Here is a 22,483-nt window from a genome sequence, read left to right as displayed (position 1 = left end):
ACGCTGGTTCCGAAGTCCAGTTCTCTTATCTCTTTCATTAATTCGGCTTGGCGGGCGGCTCGAGCATGCCGCTCTAAGCTATGAAGAAAAGCATCCTATCATACTGCCGAAACATCGAATTTCAGAACTTTTAATCGATCATATGCACAAGCGCACTCTCCATGGAGGCGTGCAGTTAACTCTTCGCGTTCTTCGGCAAGAATACTGGATAATATCGGCTAGATCCTTAGTACGCGCACACATACATCGGTGCATTCCCTCTGTTCGGCAAAGGGCGCAAGCGGCTACTCAGCCGCTGATGGGAGCCCTTCCAAACTTTCGAGTCAATCCCTCGGCTCCATTTTCACATACTGGCCAATGCCTGGCATTATGCCGGTCCAATTAACCTACTGTAGGATCTCGAGAAAAATGAGGGCACCGCCGCCGCGAGAATCGAACCCACGGCCTCACTGGTGGTAGCCGATCGACTAACGCGCTCACCCACGGAACCCTCCCGTTCTTCCCGATCTCCTACATACTTTTGGTCTGGGGGTCCTGATCCCACACTCGGCCATCCTGCGACGACATTCGCCCTCGAATGTCCGTCACAGCGTCGTCTCATCGTTTCTCTTTCGTGTTGTGGCCATACACAGAGCCACCAACACAACTCGTAATTTCTCGTCAACTCGTAACAACTCGTAACACAACTCACAAATTCGCAGTTTTTCTCACAGCGCCATCGTGCGGCGATCGGTGTTCCCCCAATCCCGGACGAGCCCCCAATTGTAGGATCTCGAGAAAAATGAGAGCACCACCGCCGCGGGAATCGAACCCACGGCCTCACTGGTGGTAGCCGATCGACTAACGCGCTCACCCACGGAACCCTCCCGTTCTTCCCGATCTCCTACATACTTTTGGTCTGGGGGTCCTGATCCCACACTACTTCCAATTGTTGGTAGAGGTCAGAAGACGAGAAAATATTACTTCGCTGTGTTCGTATGCCTCGCCACCAAAGCGGTGCACCTCGAACTTGTCGAGGATGCCACCACCGCCGCCTTTTTAGCTGCCTTTAGACGATTCGTTAGCCGCCGACGTCTTCCTAATAACTTGTACTCTGACAACGGCACGAATTTCCGTGGTGCCAATCATGAATTAAAACAAACCTTTCAAACCCTCCTTTCTGATCCTTCGCTTAAGAATTTGCTGGCTAATGACGGGATCACCTGGAAATTCATCCCCCCTTCCGCTCCTCATTTTGGTGGACTCTGGGAGGCTGGAGTAAAAAGTGACAAATATCACCTAAAGCGAGCAGTGGGAGCGCATACCTTGTCTCAAACTGAGTTTTCTACCGTCTTATGTCAAGTCGAGGCCTGTTTGAACTCTCGTCCGATTTCCGCTCTTACCGACGAACCTACCGATCTATCGGCGCTGACACCTGGTCATTTCCTTATCGGGCGGCCTCTTATCGCGGTTCCGGAGGAATCCGCTCTAGATATTAATTCGAATAGACTTGACCGATGGCAAAAAGTCAGAAAAGTTACGGAACAAATCTGGCGTTCGTGGTCCTGTGATTATCTCCATACCTTGCATCAACGTCGAAAGTGGCAGCAGGATCGCGCTAACCTGCGTGTAAATGAATTAATTATTTGGAAAAATTCTTTACTCCGCCCTTCTAAATGGCGACTCGCGCGCATCACTCAGTTGCATCCCGGTCCGGACAAAAGGGTCCGTATTGTCACCGTACGCACCGTCGACGGTGAACTGAAACGACCTGTAACTCAGATTTGCCTGCTGCCGGTCAAGTCACAAAATGAAAATTTAGATTAGTCCAAGTAATTATTTATTAAGTATGTTTTTATATCCTTCGCGTTAAGATATAAGGTAAATGATAGACTGCGTTACATCTCTACTCTATGTACTCATTTTGAGAAGTAATATTGTCAGCTTTTTTTTGCCGTTGACAGACCACTGTCCATCTTCGTTTACTACTGTGAATTGTCCTTCATGTGTGACGGGTATCCGTCGGTGTGGAGGGAGTGCCGACTCAGCCGGCTGCCAGGGGTCGGTAGCGCCTCGAGGAGGAATAATTGGTAGAGTTGTCTTCGGGTAAAATATTCGTTTATTGTCCGTCTGTTCTCGATTTACAGTGGCTCGATTGCGGTGTTGTCGCGACGGATCGGTAGCGCGGCGGATCGGTAGCGCGGCGGATCGGTAGCGCGGCGGCGCGGTATCGCCTCGGCGCGGTATCGCCTCGGCGCGGTATCGCCTCGGCGCGGTATCGCCTTGGCGCGGTATCGCCTCGGCGTCGGGGAATCGGTCAGGGGTTTGTAGGATGGTCCCGCGGGCTTGCGCCCCTCGGGGGAGGGATTCCGGCCCGTTTGCACGGTGCCGGCTCGGACGAGTTTCCCGCAGGCTTGCGCCCCTCGGGGGAGGGATTCCGGCCCGTTTGCACGGTGCCGGCTCGGATGAAGTTCCCGTAGGCTTGCGCCCCTCGGGGGAGGGATTCCGGCCCGTTTGCACGGTGCCGGCTCGGATGAAAGTCCCGCAGGCTTGCGCCCCTCGGGGGAGGGATTCCTGCCCGTTTGCACGGTGCAGGCTCGGATACGGGAACGAGGGTGTTCGGCGGAAACGGTGGTTACGGCAGGAACGGGGTACGGTCGGGTTGGAGGTACAGCGGAGGGCTTACTCGGCGGTCGCTTTCGGTATCGCATGCCTGGCCTCAACTGCCCCGATTGCTGCTTCTCGCGGCCTACTTATCCTTCCCACCGCTCACTTCCACTCGCGAGCAGCCGGCTCGTCGCGGCGGCCACCTCGCGGCCGCGACGGGAGGCTGTGCTCGGCCGCGGTCTCGGCGCGCTCGCTGGGAGTGGGGCGGTGGGAGGCGCGGTGTTAGGCGGGAAGTCGCGGGCCTTCTATATACCCGTTACATCCCCCTCCTACTTCGGGGCGCGAGACTTCCTCGCCGGTACTATTTACATTTTTTTTTTGGTGTCCAAGGTAACGGTTATCGGCTTATCTACTAACGGCTTACTCGCTAACGGTTATCGGCTTATCTACTAACGGCTTACTCGCTAACGGTTATCGGCTTATCTACTACTTAATCCTACGCGCTATTTACAACTTACTATCTACGGACTTATAACTATACCTTATGCCTACGGTTATGAACTACGGTTATGAACTACGGTTATTTACACCTTATGAACTACGGTTACTTATAACTACACCTTATACCTACGGTTATTTACAACTTACGAACTACGGTTATTTACACTTTATGACCTATGGGGTGGGTCCGGGAGGCTGGTTGGCTGGCCATTTGAACGTCATGTTCAGTACCCCCCCACGGGAGAGGCGGAGGTAGACCCATCCCCCTGGGATCAGTAGGCGGTGGCGTTCTCCCGGCGGTAGCTGGTCCAGGCGGATATTAAAACTGTTTGGTCGGCCCGCGTCCTCCATGACCGAGGCTGGCAGTCGTCGGCCCTCTGGTCGGTCGCCTTCGGTTGGCCGCACTCCTGGTATTCCCTGCTGGGCCGTCGTTCCCCTCTGCTCGGCTGGTGGTCTGCCTGGCTGTTCTTTGGCTGGCCCGGCCGGTGGGGCTGTTGTCCCCGTCGTCCCGCCCGGTGGCGCTGCCGTCCCGGTCAGCGGTGGTGGTACGGTCGGAGGCTCTGGTGCGGTTACCGTGTACTGCGCCAGCAGTTCCTCCAACTCCCGGAGGGTGTCGTCTGTGTCGATGGCCCCCGCCGGTCCTGCCACGTGGTGGCTGGGGGTACCCGTGGTGTTGGTGGCCGCTGGTGGCGGCCTTCCGGTCGTTGTCCCGGTTGCCTCCTTCAGCCCGGTTCGGCTGCTTCCTGGGGCGGCCTCGGCGGTGCTGGAGGTTTGGTGTCCTGGACCCCTCCGCTTCTCTGTTATGGCTATTACCTCGCCTGGTGTCCTTGGCGGTGGCCTCATTCGAGGTGGTGGTCCTCGCTGTGTAGGTGGCCCGGCTGCTGGTGCTCGTCTCAGCCCGGGGTTCGGCCACCCTACTGACCCGTCTCTCAGTCTCTGACGGATCCGGGCCTCCATTGGACGGCTGCTTGCCTCCCTGCGCAGTTGAACTGCTCCCTCTCTGCATACCGCTGGTGGTTGATTTTTCTGCTTCGGCATCTTGTTGCAGACTGACTGCTCCGCTCGCTTCTCCGCGACTTAATATTTCCTCCCGGAAATCCCCCTCCAGGTCGCATGGTTTAAGATCCTGGATGTGGGCTCGGTGGCGTGTCCCTCTACCGGCTTGGACTACGACTACCGTTGGGCCGAGGATTGCGCGGACGCGATACGGGCCGGAGAATTTTGGCGCGAGTTTCGCGCAGAAGCCGTCTGCTGCTGCCGACAGAGGGTGCTCTCGTCGCATTACTGCGTCGCCGATTTGTGGCGCCCATTTCCGTCGGTGCCGGTTGTAGTTTTTACGTTGTGTTTCGGTCGCCTGCGCCTGCGCCGTTCGTGCCATTTTTATACCTTCGCGTAATCGTTCTATGGTGTCGACTCGTGTTTGAAGGTCTTTGTCGGTGGTGTTTTCCCGATACGTTTCGGCGGGAGGGCGGTCTGTTCCCTCGATCGGTAATTCCCGGCCGTACGTTAGGTACGCTGGTGTTAATCCGGTTGCTTCGTGTCGGGCCGTGTTGTATGCGAACACTGCGCTTGCTAGGCTACGATCCCAGGCTCGGTGATTGCCGTCTGTGGTTTGGGCTATTATTGTTTTTACTACCCGGTTTGTCCGTTCTACTGGGTTACACTGTGGTGTATACGGCGGCGTTTTCTTATGTTCCACTCCATATTGTTGGAGGAGTTTACGGAACTCATGGCTTTCGAATTGCCGTCCGTTGTCCGTTATGACTACCCGGGGGCATCCATGTCTGAGGAATATGAGTTCCTCGAGTGCTCTGGTGACTGCTGGGGCGGTTGCCTGTCGGAGTGGCCTTGCTTCGGTCCACTTTGAGAATTTATCCTGCAGTATGATGATCGTGCTGTATCCTTGGCTGGTTCGGGGGAGCGGGCCTACCAGGTCAGCTGTTATAACATCCCCCGGGGTTATTGCCGGGGTGGAGAACATTTCCCCGGCTGGTGCCTGTTGCAGTGCCTTGTATTTTAGGCAGCTGAGGCAGCGACGGACGTATGCTGCTGCGTCGCGTCTCATCCCCGGCCAGAAGTATCGCTGGCCGAGTCTGGCCAGTGTTTTTGCCCTTCCGAGGTGTCCTGCCTTGGGGTCGTCATGCATTTTCTTTAGTATTCCGTTCCTTTCGGCTGCCGGGATGCAGCGCTTCCACTCCCATTCGGTGCTTAGTCCCGCGTTGTCCGGTATGTGGCGGTACAGGTTTTCCTGGTGTATCCTATATTCTGGGAGTTTCTTGGGGTCTTCCTTTACGGTGGCTTTTACCCTTTCATACCACGGTAGTTTGGGTGGTTCGAGTGTGCTCGCCACTTCCGGTTGGCGGGAGAGGGCATCGGCCACCAAGTTTTGTTCTCCCTTGCGGTAACGGATGTCGAAGTCGTATTGCTGCAGTTCAAGGCCCCAGCGGGCTAGTCTTCCTGATGGGTTATCCATCTGCTGCAGCCATTTGAGTGCCTGGTGATCGGTGATGACCGTGAATTTGTACCCCTCCAGGTATGGTCTCATTTTTCGTATGCCCCATACTACGGCAAGACACTCCTGTTCGGTGACCGAGTAGTTTCTTTCGGCCTTATTTAGTGTCCTGCTTGCATACGCGATCACCCGTTCCTCTTTGTTGATCTCTTGGGTGAGGACTACTCCTAGGCCGTTCTGGCTTGCGTCGGTTTGTAGGCAGAACGGTTGATTGAAGTCCGGACAGGCTAGGACCGGTGCGGTGGCTAGTTGCGTTCTCAAGGTTTCGAACGCCTGGTTCTCGGTTTCTCCCCAGTGCCATTTCTGACGCTTCTGCAGTAAACGGTGTAGTGGTTCGGCCGTGTCTGCGAAGTGTGGCACGAATCGTCGGTACCAGGAGACCATCCCCAGGAATCTCCGTAGCCCCTTGATGTTTGTCGGGGCTGGTACGCTTCGGATAGCTTCCACCTTGTCCGGATCGGTTCTGACCCCTTCTCGTGTGACCAGGTGTCCGAGGTAGCGGAGCTCAGTGCGGCAAAACCGGCATTTCTCTGTGTTTACTCGCAGGTTTGCTTGCTGTAGGCGTTGCAGTACCTCTCGTAGGTTTGCCAGGTGTTCCTCGAATGTAGCCCCGAGTACTATGATGTCATCGAGGTATGCAAACGCCCGAGGCTCGAGTTGCGGGCCGATTACTGTGTCCAGTAGCCGTTGGAATGTTGCTGGCGCTGAGTGTAGCCCGAATGGCATTACTTTAAATTGGAACAGCCCGCGTCCGGGAACGGTGAATGCGGTGACCGGTCTGCTCTGTTTTGCCAGTGGTACCTGCCAGTATCCGTTTGCTAAATCGATAGTCGACAGGTATTTTGCCCCCCTGAGTTTTTCTAGTGTCGCCTGGACTTGCGGTAGAGGGTATGCATCTTTCTCCGTTACGTTGTTTACCCGTCGGAAGTCGATGCAGAAGCGGGGTTTTCCGTTAGCTTTACGGACGATGACGATGGGTGAGCTCCAGGGGCTGGCCGATGGCTCGATAATCCCCTCTTGGAGCATTCGGTCTACTTCCTCGTTGATGATTGCCTGGGTCGCTGGGTTTCGTGGTGTGTATCGTTGTTTCACCGGTTCGGCGTTGCCTGTGCGTATGTGGTGTTCGATGAGGTGTGTTGTGCCCGTTATTCTCTCGAACCGTGGTAGCTCCTCGTCTAGGAGTTCTAGGAGTCGGTCCTCCTCCTCCTCTGTGCATTCTGTGAGGCCCTGTTTGTCCTCCAGCGTATCATTTTCCTCCCACGGTTCGAAGGTCCAGCGGTGTGGCCCGAGGGTGATTGTAACTCCTAGCGTGTGGAGTGCATCTACCCCCAGAATGACTGCCTGTGAGAGTGTCGGCAGGATCGCACAGGCTAGTTGGATTTCTTTCTCGCAGATTATTGCCGGTATCTCCATTTCTCCCTGTAGCCTCGCGGATGAACCGTCGGCGACCCGGACTGATGGGTTCCCTCGTTTGACTTGGGCTCCTTGTTTTTGGCACCAGTCGGCTACATCCTGCCGAATGTAGGTGCGTGTGGCCCCTGTGTCCACTAGCGCCGGGAACCGCTGTCCGTAGGTTTCCAGCCTGATGAAGAGCCGGTTATCGGGGTGTGTCCCCTCGGAGGCGTTGGCCGGGTGTTCGATCGGTCGGTGCCTCTTCCGCCGATCCAGTTGGCGTTTCCCGCCACGGGATTGCATGTGCATTGGGCGGTGGTTCGTCCTTCGGTTCCGCAATATGAGCAGAAGAGCCGTGGCGCACGTTGGCATTCTTGCCGGTGGTGGCCTCGTTGCCCGCATCTCCAACAGCAGGTTTCCCTGTTGTAGGCGGTTAGGCTATTTATGCGTGGGCCCTGGTATATCTGGTTCTGGTTTTCTACCGGTGCCTTTCGGCGTTTCTCTCGTTCCAGGAGCTCTTCGTACTCGTCCGTATGGCTTAGGAGTTCTGCCATGTCTCGGACCTCGGTTTGTCTGAAGTACCGTTGGTACTCTACCCGGAGATTGACGTAGAGTCTCTCTAGCTTCTCTTCCGTCGAGAAGCCTCCATGGCGTCTCATCATCGTTTGCATTTCCGTTATGTAGTCTCTCGCCCGTTCTCCTGGTTTCTGTAGGCGATCGCGTATAGCCTCTTCGAGGTCTCTTCGACGGTTTCGCGGGAGGTATTGTGCCTCGAAGGCCTTCTGGAAGTCGTTCCATGTGCTCCAATTTTCCTGTTCGTTGTGGAGCCATTGTAGAGCAGGTCCCCGGAATATTTCCGAGAGGCACCCCAGGATTTGTTCCGGTGCGACCTTGTAGCTCCTTTCTAGGTCTCTCAGTCGGTCCAGGAAATCTTCTGCGTTTTTCCCGTCGAAGTGAGTGCCCCACCGGCGGATCTGCTCCATCGCGCTCGGTAGTTCCTCTTTGCTTGGTGGATCCTCCTTCATTTTTATTTTTCCGGCTATACGCTTTCTTAATTCGTCCAACGTGCCTGTTGTTGCTAATCCTCGTTGGCTGGCTTCGTAGACTGCTTCGTTTTTTCTCAGCGCATATATCCACCCGGTCGGTTGGCTCATCTGCCTTTTCCTTTACCTGGTCCTTCCTCGAGGTTCCTCCTTATCTCGACTGTTCGGGCGCCATTTGTGACGGGTATCCGTCGGTGTGGAGGGAGTGCCGACTCAGCCGGCTGCCAGGGGTCGGTAGCGCCTCGAGGAGGAATAATTGGTAGAGTTGTCTTCGGGTAAAATATTCGTTTATTGTCCGTCTGTTCTCGATTTACAGTGGCTCGATTGCGGTGTTGTCGCGACGGATCGGTAGCGCGGCGGATCGGTAGCGCGGCGGATCGGTAGCGCGGCGGCGCGGTATCGCCTCGGCGCGGTATCGCCTCGGCGCGGTATCGCCTCGGCGCGGTATCGCCTCGGCGCGGTATCGCCTCGGCGCGGTATCGCCTTGGCGCGGTATCGCCTCGGCGTCGGGGAATCGGTCAGGGGTTTGTAGGATGGTCCCGCGGGCTTGCGCCCCTCGGGGGAGGGATTCCGGCCCGTTTGCACGGTGCCGGCTCGGACGAGTTTCCCGCAGGCTTGCGCCCCTCGGGGGAGGGATTCCGGCCCGTTTGCACGGTGCCGGCTCGGATGAAGTTCCCGTAGGCTTGCGCCCCTCGGGGGAGGGATTCCGGCCCGTTTGCACGGTGCCGGCTCGGATGAAAGTCCCGCAGGCTTGCGCCCCTCGGGGGAGGGATTCCTGCCCGTTTGCACGGTGCAGGCTCGGATACGGGAACGAGGGTGTTCGGCGGAAACGGTGGTTACGGCAGGAACGGGGTACGGTCGGGTTGGAGGTACAGCGGAGGGCTTACTCGGCGGTCGCTTTCGGTATCGCATGCCTGGCCTCAACTGCCCCGATTGCTGCTTCTCGCGGCCTACTTATCCTTCCCACCGCTCACTTCCACTCGCGAGCAGCCGGCTCGTCGCGGCGGCCACCTCGCGGCCGCGACGGGAGGCTGTGCTCGGCCGCGGTCTCGGCGCGCTCGCTGGGAGTGGGGCGGTGGGAGGCGCGGTGTTAGGCGGGGAAGTCGCGGGCCTTCTATATACCCGTTACACATGTATCAATGTTCCAACGTATGCGAAATTGCGCTCACATCATAATCATAGTTTGCGAAGACTAAGATATATCGTTTTGCCTCCTCTAGAGGCAAGGCGAGCGGTATGTTTAAAACCATGTCTGCGTAAGCGTAATAACGTTCACATCGCTATTAATAGCTCGCCGGTTGCTCAAGACGGTATTGTCTCCAGCCGTGCCGAGATTCAGTCACCCGTGACTGTTGACAGGTTTTTGGTTTATGACCCCACGTCTTTGGCTAAGTGTCGTCGCAGCCTCTGATTGGCGACATTGAATTTGTAACCGATCACTGCCGAATAGCTGCCGTTTCTCGCGCCGGATTAAGACCAGTGAGAGTCAAATTGCCGTATTGAAAGGTTCTGCGTGAAAAAGAGAGCTCGTCAGGCTCTTGTAATAAAACGAAGTTACCCGCACACTCGAACTGCAAAGATCAATCACCCAGCCACAGTCCAGCGAGCCAGTCCAGATATCCTGTCGTTAATAGGACAAGCCACCTAGTCTATTATACGCGTGGAGCCATTAAAGAAAAATACGAGGTCCACGCTGAAGAATTCATCAAGGAGATGGAGAAAGATGTTCTGGAAAACTTCATAGATGGATTACCGGATCGTATTGCCTTGAAGGTGTTGGCTCTCCTAAAATATACAGAAAATCTGGAGGAAGCTTACGACGCCGTGCTACAAATAGATAAAAAATTAAGAAATCGAAGACAATCGCCTCGGAATGAATCACCATCAAGGTGGTCCCGCCGAGATTCTTTCGACCAAGATCCTCGTTATCGCGACCGTGAAGGGTCGTATCCTCTATCTCCGAGCAGATATGATCGACACAGAGATCGACGCACGACACCATCTGGTTTTGAGGAGGAAAGAGAAGAACGCGCTTCTGTCTGGACCTTGCGTCACAGGGGCCCCTAACACTCCCCCTCTAATCGCTCCGAGTCATCAATGGGAGATGACGGAGAAAAACGATATACGATTGTAAAGGGTACCGATAAAGATCGCACGTTAAACATGTATTGTTGGCACTGCGGAACTTCCGGGCACGACGGGAAATTCTGCAGGAATCGTCCCCGTAGCCCGCGATTCCGACGAGATTCGCGAGATTCATCCGTGGAATCAAAGAAATTTTTAAACTACGATCGTGCTCACCGTACAGGCGACACGATGAGCGAAAAGAAAGAAGATCGCCCAAGATCCGTCCGCTTCGAAGAGAAACCCTCATCAAGGAAGCACCTGCACCACGGATCAAAATTACGATCCCAGAACTGGAATCAGGAACGGGAGAATTTTTAATTGACGGTGGAGGGTCCGTAAATTTGGTAGTCCTCAACGCTCTAGGAAGAACAGCAGACATTTCACGAGAGGAAATCGAAATAACTGGACTCACCACAACCCCGATTTTCACCGTAGGAACGACAATTCTTCATATCCATGAAGCACCTGCAATATTTACGTAGTAAAACACCTTGCCATAGAAACAGATGAACTAATCGGAAGCCCATTCCTAAAACAAGAACAGGCTGAAAGGCTATAGCCGGTTTTGGGGGTCAAATCTGCCCTGGAAGGGATTTTATTCCAATTTGCGCCATTCGATAGCCTACCAAAAAAGATACCTTTCAACCAAGTTTTAGCCCTATAGCTCATCTGTGAGGGCAGTTATAGAGGAAAAACGAAAATCCAGTTTTTGACCCATTTTCCCCATTTAATGACAATTTAAAATTCTGAAAAAAATCTGACACATTTCTGATACCAAACCGCATACTTTGAATCGTTTTCAGATTTTTCCGTTGCAAACTCTGGCTGTAAAAATCGAAAAACACGAAAAAAATCGAAAAAATGCAGATTTCATATGGAAATCGAAGAGACACTAGAACAGAATTAATTTAGCAATGAGATATTGTCCTAAGTATTATGCTCAATTTTTTTCAAATTCCTGCGATTGGTGCGTCATAGTAGGAAAAAATAAAAACCACTTTTTTCGGCGTTTTTTCCGTGAAAAACTAACAAGGGAACATATTCAGATGCGAAAATCCGATTTTGATGAAACTTATGGGAGCTTCTAGTTCTTTGAAAAATATTTGACACGTATTTTTTTTATCGGCAAACATCCACTTTGAAGGGGTGAAAACAGCCCTCAAAGTTGGGGTTCAAAACCACATTTTTTGAGATATCTCGGAAACCAGAGATCGAAAAAATTTGATTTTTTTTTTAAATTGTGTGTTTTTCAATGGGAAACGTAGTCGCGCAAGAAAATTTTAACAAAAGTTTTTTGTTTAAACAATATATTAAAATTTTGATTTTTTTTTGCAGTTTCTTTTATTTATTGTTAGTTCATTTTAATGTAAACTTGGGTGTGTGATCTTTGATCCAAAATAGGGGATACATGTTTCAGGATTTTCTTTTTTTTTTGCCAGTTAACAATAATTATGCATAATGGAAGATAGTCTTGCACCTGGCGTGCGTAGGAAGGAATTCTGGCTTGTTTCATCGAAATATAAGCATTTAGTATAAACGTGTATAGTATTTTAAACAATACCACTGGGTTATGTGTCGTTTATTGTTTTATTAGTAGCTAAAGAAGGTGGCGCAGGTAGCAGCGTGACGCGGTGCTAATTACCGCGGCGGAGTAAGGGTACCGACTTTTATAGCCAATTCGCCTTTGAATTTCTGCAGTCGTTGGGCCTTCGGTCAAAATATACCTGCAGCCTTTTTAAACTGTGAATCCTCGAAGTTGGAGTTTCCCTCGTCGTTTATCGTAGCTCTGAAACGAGCTGGTGGCAAATGCCTCACATCAGTTTGACCTCGGTTATATATAGCATTTCAGAAGAACACGAATATTTTCAAACATTTCTATTGGTTGTTAGGGTGAGAGAGTGGGAAACGTAAGGTGTCTTAAGAATGTATAATATTCACAAAAGACGGTTGATTGACGATATCACAAAAATATCGATAAAAAGCGAAATAATGCCTATATACGAAGACAATAAAATCAGCACATTGAATCAATCATCTAAATTTTCAGATCTTCTTTGCTCGTATCCAGGGATCACAAAGCCAGGGATAGTAACGAAGTCGAAGGAACACGAAGTCAACCACCACATAATCACGAGAGGCCAACCAGTGCATTCGAAAGCGCGACCACTGGACCCGAAAAGAATGGAACTGGCAAAACCGATCTGGCCAACGCTGCTCTTTTAAGTTTTCCGAGACCAGAACTCCCACTATCGTTGTGTACAGACGCTTCAGATTGGGCGGTAGGATCGGTACTCCAACAATATGACCAAGGAAGCTGGAAACCAATCGCATTCTATTCGAAGAAACTAAATGATACGCAGAAAGCATACAGTACGTACGACCGAGAACTGCTAAGTATTTATTTATCCATCAAACAATTCAAACATATGTTAGAAGCGAGAGAATTTGTGGTATTTACGGACCACAAACCAATAATATTTGCATTTAACCAAAAAAATGAGAAAGCATCTCCTAGGCAGCAGCGCCAGCTCCAATACATCTCACAGTACACCACGGACATTCGTCACATAAGCGGAAAGGACAACATAGTAGCGGATACGTTATCGATACGTCGGATACGGCTGCTTACATTTTTCCGGGTTACACCGATTCCCGAATCTAAAATGGTAAAAGCAAAATTTACCGTTGGGATCGAACACTCGCCTTGATCTGCTCCCGCTCCTCGTTCGGCTTCGATCGAAACTCCCACTTCTTGATCGTGATCTTCGTGATACATTCAAGACTGCGATCTGTTGTTCTAGGTCAGAAATTTTCGACATGATCTCTTTCCACGGTGTCTCCTTACCGATACCAGCTATTTCCGTGTTTGCCGTCATTTCAACCATTTTGTCTGCCATTTCCGCTACTCTGTCCAGCGTTTCATTACTCACCACGAGGACGTTTTTCACGTGGTCCGGCATTTTCTCCAGCCACAGAGTCTTCAGGACTTTTTCCGATATATCGTCTGTGTTTTCTAGTGTCCTCATCCTGCGAAGCAACTGTGAGGGTTTCATATCTCCTAATTCCATTCCTGTAATTAACTTTTTTATGCGTTTATTTTCGCTTTCTTTAAATGTATTCAGCAATCTCTGCTTCGCCATCGTGTATTTATTCGCGCCCCTATCTTGAATAATGTCCCACAGATTTTCTATAAATTTTGGTTCTAATTGGGCAATCAAATAGTTGAATTTAGTATCCTCTTGTGTAATGTTGCCGATTTGGAATTGGGCTTCGACCTGGTAAAACCATATCTCTGGCTTGTCTACCCAAAATGGCGGAATTTTTATACTGACCTTGTTAACGTCATATTCTTCGACGTTCGGCTCTGCCATTTCTACTATTAGACTATCCGTCGGTTGGACGTCGGGGTCACCAATTGTTAGGCTTCTTTTATGCACCTTTCACGCTGTATTTTTGTATGTTCACTTTTATTACTTTTTTACACGCGGTTTGCAACCGTCTCACACGCTGGTTCGTTTGCTTCTGGTGAAAACTACACGCACGCGTCTCTACGTTCTATCTTTTCTTTCGCTCCTTCACACGTATTTACTCATTCTTTCTCTCTCTCCCTTCGCGCTCATTTGTTCATACTCGCTCTCTTTCTTCACGCTCATTTGTTCATCCTCGCTCTCTTTCTTCATGCTCACTTCACGCGTACTGACACATTCTTTCTCTTTCTCTCTTCACGCTCACTTCACGCCGCTACAAGTGTTTACCGAAAATGTTGTCATTTGGATAAAATGTTTTCTTCACCATTTATGTGGCAATTATTTTAAACAAATGTTTTCGTAGCAGGTACCTTTCTAAAAATTTGAAAAAATTGAGGTTATAGCCCCAAGTGTCCCTTTTACGGACCTGTTTTTAAATAAGCGGATACTTCAAAATTGACGAAATTCAAATTATTTCAAGTGAACGCTGCATCGCGATACACAGCCTCGCACGGTTGGCCCTGTGCTCGGGAGGCCATAGGCCTAACAGCCTCCCGGGCTCTGCTTCTACCATGCGCCAACCGTGCTAGGCTATGTATCGCGGTGCAGAGTTCACTTCAAATAATTTTAATTTCGTCAATTTTGAAGTGTCCGGTTTTTTAAAAACAGGTCCGTGAAGTAAATTTCTCTAACAATTCATAATTGTATTAAATCATGTGGCAGTCGCATATGTACATGGTGTAAGGACGACAAGTACACTTGAAACCATTTTAATTTCGCCATTTTTAAAGTGTCACCATTCTTGAGAAGCCTACCGTTAGGTGTGCCTATCCCTACCTCAGCTGCGCCGGTAGTCCCATTGTTTTGGCTTCGACGTCACCCGCTACATAGTAGTCAATATTTGGACTGCAGCCGAAAGCGCGTGTGAAACGAGGCCTGCCCCTTCCAGTCTGAACCAATCAGCAGCGCATTGGTACCTCTACTCTGTCCCACTCGACTGAATATGGTTACGTCTACTGCCTCGTCTCATTGGACAAGATATAGATACGTCACCGCATTGCTGCCAGGGACCCTTCCATTCAACTATTTTTAGATCATTATGGACAAGAATTCAGAAGTTTTCCATATACATACATATTTGCGCTAGCGACCCTTACTTCAGAATGTCTAAAGAATATCCAGCAATTTTATGAACTTAAAATAATGAATAGTACAATAAGTAGTTTTGCGGCTCCGCGAATTACAAAACGAAATTTCAAAGAGAAAGATGAAGAAACGTAAAATACAGCCATATTTATTCAAATTTTTTCACACTTAAACCAGTGGTAAAATTTGCAAAACAAAGATATTTCTAATATTTTTTAATTAAGAAATGACATTTACCAAGGAAAAAATAAATTATTTGAGAACAGCAGTCTTTTGTGATAACCCGGCTCAACCCCCGCCTCCCATTTTCTCTTGGACCACAACATATTTCAATGTCATCAAAATTCGAGACATAGTCCCCAAAAAATGATCGAATTCACATGAAATGATCCCCTTCCTAATGTGGATATTTCTTTAATAAAAAAAAATAACAACTATTCTCGTTTTTACAATATATGTATGTATAATTTACATACAATACAAGGATGTATGATGTTTCACCAAGAGGCAGGACGGTTTCCTATTTCCATGGTATTGTAAACGGGAGATACCGACAGTTTACCTCAGGAACCGTGAAGGCCCTAAAAACATTTTTTTTTTTTGTGCCATGCACAGCAGGGAACTGTCAACGCGCTCCCGAAAGGCCATCTGGAAATGGTCAAACGCTCGAGATAGTGACCCAACCGGGGCGAGCAGAAATATAGTCGAGAACACTGAAGCTCCGTCGACTCAAACCCTACACCCTGGTTTCGAATCTAGCGGCCAAACGTACACGGTCTCTTCCCGGTCTTGTGTGGGCCGACCTTAAGTCGTCGGCATCCTCGTCGGCGTCGACCGCCTCAACAGGCTCCTCGACGACCTCAACGTCCGCGAGCAGCGAGGCCTCGTTGGGATCGTCCACGAAAGAGGATCGAGCGATCCTGAGCCAACGACAAAGGAGAAATCGTACCAGAGCGCCACAGGACCAGCGCCAGGAACGAGACGACGAGCAAGAGCACGAGGAGGAGCAGGCTGGCTAGCACCAGCAACAGCAGCAACGAGTGCGCAGGCACCACCACTGCCGGCAGCAGGAGTAGCCTAGCAGCCCTACTAGGAGCTCCGAGACTTCCCAAACCTCGTTGACGTCCCCGAGGACCGCCGGTTCCAAGAGGAATTACCAGCTGGAAACTGCTGAAAACGCACATCGCGCAGACCAAGTCCGAGGAAAATGCGACGACCGGGCCCTGGAATGCTGGCAGGGAGTCCAGCACGTTCCTGAGTAGCCAGCGAAACGAGCTAAAACATCTAAGTAACGCGGCGCTGGCCTCCTTGCTCCGAGGATACACATTAACAGGTGATCAGCTGGCCCATCTTGGCTACCCGGTCGAGTGTAGCTATTACCCTGGCTAAGCTGCGGTAGTCAACCATCACCAACATCCCCTGGGCTACCGGGCACGCAGCTACCATCACCTGGATGTCAACACCCGCGAATTTGTGCCTGGCAGCGGAACCACCTCCATAGTGGAGAGCGAGGTCGACAGCGGGAACTATAGTGGAAGCTCCGTCGACAGCTCTGACCTAGAGCAGGAGAGCGCTTCAGATAGCGATAAGAGCTCGGATATCGGCGATTCCTCTTCCTCGTCGCCGTCGACGCACTCATCCTCGTATTCGTCCTCATGCTCCTCGTCCGGCTACGGCTACCACCAGTATTAGGAAAGGTCGAGGAGCTATTGAACCCCCGAATCGTATAAACTTGTCGTCGAAGAGAGGCAGTGCGCGAGGTGCCTCAAAAATTTCTACGTCAACCGGCACGATGGCGAATACCTGCAGGAGGATCGGTGCGTATACCATTGGGGAAAGTTCCGGAGCGGAATTGTGAACGGGCTGCAAAGGAACGCCTGGGAGTGTTGCCAGGACCGGAACAGTTCCAGAGCATGCACCAACGCCAGAATGCACGTTTGGACGGGCCTATCTCCAGGATACAATTGACCGCTGGAGGGGTACGTGTGTACTCAACCTGCCGGGATCGTGCCCTCCGATGGAAACTACGGTGTCTTCGCTCTGGACTGCGAGATGTGCTTCACGCGGCGCGGACTCGAGCTGGCTGAGGTAACTGTGGTCGATATGGATGGAAATGTGGTCTATGACACGCTGGTCAGGCCCGATGCAGAGATTATCGACCAAAATACCAGGTTCAGTGGGATCACGGCGAAGGATCTCTCGAGGGCATCGAAACGTCTCAGGGGCATGCAAATGGACCTCATCAGCTTCGTCCACGCTGAGACGATCCTGATCGGTCACGCCCTGGATTATGATCTCAGAGCCCTCAGAATCCTTCACTCTACTGTGATCGACACATGAGTGGCGTTCCCTCACTTCCTCGGCTACCCGTTCCGCTGCAGCCTGAAGACACTCGCGAGGACGGTGCTGCGACGAGAGATACAGACAATGGAACACGACTCCGTCGGGGACGCCAGGATTGCCATCGATTTAATGTTGAGGACAGTGCAGCATGACTTCTCGTAAAACCTACGGGAGCATAGACACTATAGAGATAATGAGTGAGAGAGAGAGAGAGAGAGAGAGAGAGAGAGAGAGAGAGAGAGAGAGAGAGTGAAGAGAGAGAGAGAGAGAGAGAGAGAGAGAGAGAGAGAGAGAGAGAGAGAGAGAGAATGTGTGTGTGAGGACCCTAATTGCGACTACCATCGACGCGATCTCGAGGTGTCTTGATGCACCGCGTTAGTCCTCTCGTTAGCGCCCAACCTCCTCTACTACGGTATCCGTTAGTCTTCTCCTTCGACTATTTCTTTTATCCACGTCTCGCACGACCCCGTTTTCTCTCTCCGTCGTTCGTCGATTGTTTCCGACGCAGACACTAAAATGGCGCTAACGAGAACACACGAGGGACGCAACATGCGTGCAACTCTCTTCCGACGGTGTTCAGTTCCAAGTGAAGTCTGTGGTACGTTACATATACCGAAAAAAAGAAACTAAATACAGTCCCAATCTCCGCCTCTTCGGGAACGCACGCACTTCGTCGCTCGCACACAGATCAACTCTAAACACGTTATTCATGCGCTCAGTCTCGCGTACCGTTTGTTCTGCTCGCGCGTCGCCATCATCACCGTCATCACCGTCAAAAAAAAAAACTTCTCGCTAGATCGCCGCGTACACAGCAACGGAGAACAGGAGATCTCCACGGCTCTCGAATCGATTCTCGAAATTTCACTTTTAGCTCTCACAGTTTTCGATTTTTTTTCTTCATTTTTTATCAGCGAAACGAGTAGGTAGTCTATACCGGTTCTAACTCAATAGGCGAGGGGGGTTATTCTCTTGCTGGGCGATGGGGGGATCTCGGTTTCTAACTCAATGGGCGAGGGGGTCATTCTCTTGCGGGGCTATAGGAGGGATCGCTCCGCCGCCGCCGAGGTATCGCCTTGCGGTTTCTGTTACCGGGATGGCGTTTCCTATCGCTGCATCAGGATTTCGGATTTCCGCTTTAGTATTTCATTATCGTTGCAGCCGTATTCTGCAATGTGATTTGACCTTGAAGGTTGCGATGTATTTCGCTGGGAGATAGAGAGAGAGGTTGTTTCTCTCTCTCTCTCTCGCTCTTCCGTCTTCTTGCCGCGCGGCCATTTATTCGCTCTTGCTGCGCGGCCACTTTTTATTATATTTCGCGGGAGATAGAGAGAGGTTGTTTCTCTCTCTCGCTCTTGCCGCGCGACCATTTATTCACTCTTGCTGCGCTGCCATTTTTTATTATATTTCGCGGAAGATAGAGAGAGGTTGTTTCTCTCTCTCGCTATTGCCGGGCGACCATTTAGGGTCTCTTCATACTTGCCGGAGGTGAACGTTAGTATGGATACTACCACGATTTTCTAATCCATACGCACCGGAACCATAAAAAGCAACCTGAGAAGGCGCTCGAGATGCTCGCAACAAAAGCTAAGACCCGCACACAGCGGGTGTTCGCTACCTAACTCCCGAACAATTTACTCCCCTCTACACCCCGGGGATGCCTATGCATCCGCTGAGAGCTGGGCAAGCCGTTGGGCATCCGTTTTCGGCCGCCTGGCACCGGCGGCCGCCACCTGGCACAGGCCGCGTGGCATCGGCCGCCGGTGCCACGACGGCATCCGCACACAATCCATGTTCGAAGTAGAGAAAAGAATATTGTTCATCTGAGTTGTAATGTTCAGAAGTAATGGTTCAAACTATAATCTAATTTAACGATGGAACGATGAAAATCAGCTTCACAAATCAATTTTAGCATATGTCTGAAACCTTTCGGATTTTGCCAGAATTGGAAAAATCTCCGATTGATTTAAGAAGGCTGGTAGGAATCGACGAAACAAGGCGATCGAAATCGATGCTCGGTTGTTGTCGGTATTCACACGTGAAGTAGACTGTTCTCGTTGCGCGCGAAACCTCTCGCTCGCCCCTTGCCCCCCCCCCCCGGGTGTTCGATCTGCTCGGTCCACCCGTGGCACTCGCGGGTTCTGGGGGGCGAGGCGGGAGGCCGCCGGGCGCGCAACGTAAACAGCGTCGTTCGTGTCGGTTTATTGTCCTGAATATATGTACAGTTTTAAAACAATGTTTATATATATATGTGTAATTAAATATATGTGTGATTAAATATCTCAAACATGCCGCCCGCCTCGATGTCGATTTGTCGAGATCGAATTCGAAGTGCGAGCTCGAGCGGCTCGGGCGTGGTCGTTGATGTTCGTGGCTGGCCTGCTTCATTCATCTGCGTCGTAGTTTCCGACGTAGCGTGCCGCCCGCCGTGAATACACGTGGTCGCGTGAAGCAGGTTAGCCGTCCGATTCCTGCTGGGCGGGAAGTGGCACCAGCTTCGTAATGGCTCGGTCGAAAGTGTGTGCTCCCCGTCTTAGTGTGACCACGCGAACTAGGCCATCGGGACCCGGGTGGAGGCTCTCCACCTTAGCCAGCGGCCAGCGGGTCGGCGGTGTGGAGTCGTTCTTGACGAGCACGATTCTGCCCGGGCGAAGGTTTTCTCGGCTTCTCTGCCACTTGGTCCGTGGTTGTAGTTGGTGCATGACCTCACGACTCCACCTATGCCAAAAATGTGAGTGCATGCTATGGATTAGTTTCCACCGTGAGGTAAGTGGTACAGTGCAGTGTTCCGCGGGTGGTTCGGGGGTGAAAGTATCCGATCTCCGACTAGAAAGTGTCCTGGAGTTAACGGTTCTAGGTCACGAGGTTCGTCGGGGAGCGGCGTCAACGGGCGTGAGTTCAAGCACGCTTCTATGCGACAGAGTAGTGTTGCCATCTCCTCATACGTCAAGGTGGCCTCCCCGATGGTTTTCCTCAGGTGAATCTTCATGGACTTCACAGCTGCCTCCCACAAACCTCCCATATGAGGTGAATATGGAGGGATGAACGTCCACTCGGTCCCTTCCGTTGCCAGTGCTCCAGCCACCGACCCATCGATTTCGATCCCCTTGTTTCGTCGATTCCTACCAGCCTTCTTAAATCAATCGGAGATTTTTCCAATCCTGGCAAAATCCGAAAGGTTTCAAACAGCATAGTTAAATTATATCTTATATTTTATAAGTGATTATAAGTCAAAACTCCGGAGAACAAGTTTAAAATGATTAGAATTCATTGGTTGCAAGGTGTGTTCGAAAGCTGGTGGAAATAGTGGAAAATTGGAAAAGTGGAAATATACGTATAATATTTGGTTCGCAAGCATCTACGGTTGTAAATCTTAGTACGCTAACGGTGTACAAGGTTCCGCATGTGCTGCATTCGGCTGGCTTAAAAATTACGAAAGTGGGGGGTACAATCGGAAGGATTTTTGATTTATGACGTCCATGGTCGGTAGGTCGTCGATAGGGATTTTTAAACCTGGCCTTGGTCGCGTGCTTGTCGCGTCGTACGTAAGGTCTTACGACGCAACCAAAAAAAAACCATTTTAATTTCGCCATTTTTTCAGTGCCACCATTTTTGGGGAGTCTATCGTTAGGTCTGTCTATGCTCATCTCCGCCGCGCCCGCAGACCCAGTATCTTGGCTTCGACGTCACACGCTACATAGTATATGTGACCGCAGTAGCCAATATATCGACTGTAGCCGAAAGTACGTGTGAAACGAGGCCTGTCCCTTGGACTCTGATCCAATCGCCCGCGCATTCGTACCTATGCTCTGTCCAACGAGACCGAGGCAGTGAAGCACCCAGCGTGCGTCCTTTGCTAATTGTCTTGTAAGGGTAACTTCAACTCTGTCGCACTCGAGCGCCTATGTTTGCGTCTACTGTCTCGTCTCATTGGAGAAGATGTAGATACGCCATCGCATTTCTGCCAGGGAACCTTCCATCTAATCATTTTGAGGTCATTATGGACAAGAATTCAGAAGTTTTCCATATACATTTTTTCGTGTCGTAAGACAAAACGATGCAATGTATGTGGAATTAATTCTTCTTATTCTACAAGTTATCATGTGATTGAGTCATTACACACGATATCGGACACTTTTGGGTGTATTGTTTCGGATTTCTTCCAGTTTCACTTGGACCACAACACATTTCAATGTCATCAAAAGTCGAGACATAGTCCCCCAAAAATGATCGAATTCACAAGGCATGATCCCCTTCCTAACGTGAATACTTCCTATAAAAAAAAACAACTATTCTCGTTTTTACAATATATGTATAATTTACGTTAATATATAAGGATGTGTGATGCTGTTTCACGAAGAGGCAGGAACGATTCCTATTTCCATAATGTTCTAGAGGAGAGATACCGATAGTTTACCTAAGGAGCTGTAGAGCCCCGAGAAACCTTTTTTTTTGTGCCAAGCACAGCAGGGTACTGTCAACGCGGTCTCGAAAGGCCATCTGGTAATGATAAGCCGCCGGACAACGGCGGTCTCTGGGAATAGTCCAATGGCCGGAACGAAGGCGCCCGAGCTTCGACAGAATATCGGCAACACGGCATTTGGACCTATAGTCCGTACGTAAAACCCTCCGGTCCCGGCAAGTATGAAGAGACCCTAAACCGCCGACCACGCTGCCTCGGCGCAATTCTTCTGTTACATGGGGGGGGGGGGGTGACGAGGGGTCTTGACGCTTTATTGTTCCTCGTCGCGTTACAGTTTCTTTTGTATATCATACCTTCGTATTTTCTAATTTCGTGGAACAAATCTGTGGTATCGTTGAGTTCATCTCTGTCTATTTTATTTAAGATAAATTCGGGTAGACCTGTTGCAATGAGATCAATCAATGTTTTGGGGTCTATAGATTTGTTTATATCTAATATAAGTTTCTCTTTTTTCATTGCATAATAAAGTAATGATCCTTCTTTATATCTGAATGCAAAAGCATATGTGACCATATTCCATCCTCTGTTCGCAAATGTTTCTAAGAATTTTCCTTTCCACTCTTTCCATTCAGAATTCACTGACAATTTCGTGGCCATCGAGCTGTACCAATCGAAACAGGATTTCTCTAAAAATAATCTTAGTACCTCTATCTTTGTTTCATCTTTTGTTATATTAAATCGTGTACATTCTTTTTCAAGATTTTCCATCCATTGCTTTGCATTTGGGTACTTGCTTGTGAATTTTTCTATAATATTTCTCTGCAATATTTTTTAAGTTTTGTTGACCGTCTTTTTTTCTGTGGTTTCTATTAATTTTTCCAGGATTTGTTGTAGGTTGTCTTTTCCCCCTGCAGGTTGCTCTATAACTATCTCTTCTAAATATTGA

The 22,483-nt window shown here is 50.3% G+C and overlaps 2 protein-coding genes across 2 annotated transcripts; one reads left to right on the top strand and one right to left on the bottom strand.

Moving 5' to 3' along the window:
* The first annotated feature begins 16,189 nt into the window (after positions 1-16,189).
* LOC143363118 (putative exonuclease GOR) lies at positions 16,190-17,276 on the top strand. The gene has a single exon (XM_076803730.1). The coding sequence runs from the start codon at positions 16,827-16,829 to the stop codon at positions 17,112-17,114; it is 288 nt and encodes a 95-aa protein (XP_076659845.1). The 5' UTR covers positions 16,190-16,826; the 3' UTR covers positions 17,115-17,276.
* Positions 17,277-19,570: 2,294 nt separating this feature from the next.
* Positions 19,571-20,136, bottom strand: LOC143363109 (uncharacterized). The gene is made up of 2 exons (XM_076803726.1): positions 19,892-20,136; positions 19,571-19,832 (listed from the first exon to the last, which is right to left on the bottom strand). The coding sequence occupies exons 1-2, from the start codon at positions 20,134-20,136 to the stop codon at positions 19,571-19,573; spliced, it is 507 nt and encodes a 168-aa protein (XP_076659841.1).
* Positions 20,137-22,483: the final 2,347 nt, after the last annotated feature.

Source organism: Halictus rubicundus, unplaced genomic scaffold (assembly GCF_050948215.1).
Source record: "Halictus rubicundus isolate RS-2024b unplaced genomic scaffold, iyHalRubi1_principal scaffold0022, whole genome shotgun sequence".
NCBI lineage: Eukaryota > Metazoa > Arthropoda > Insecta > Hymenoptera > Halictidae > Halictus > Halictus rubicundus.
Note: the sequence above shows the minus strand (reverse complement) of the source record. Positions and strands in the feature narration are given on the sequence as shown.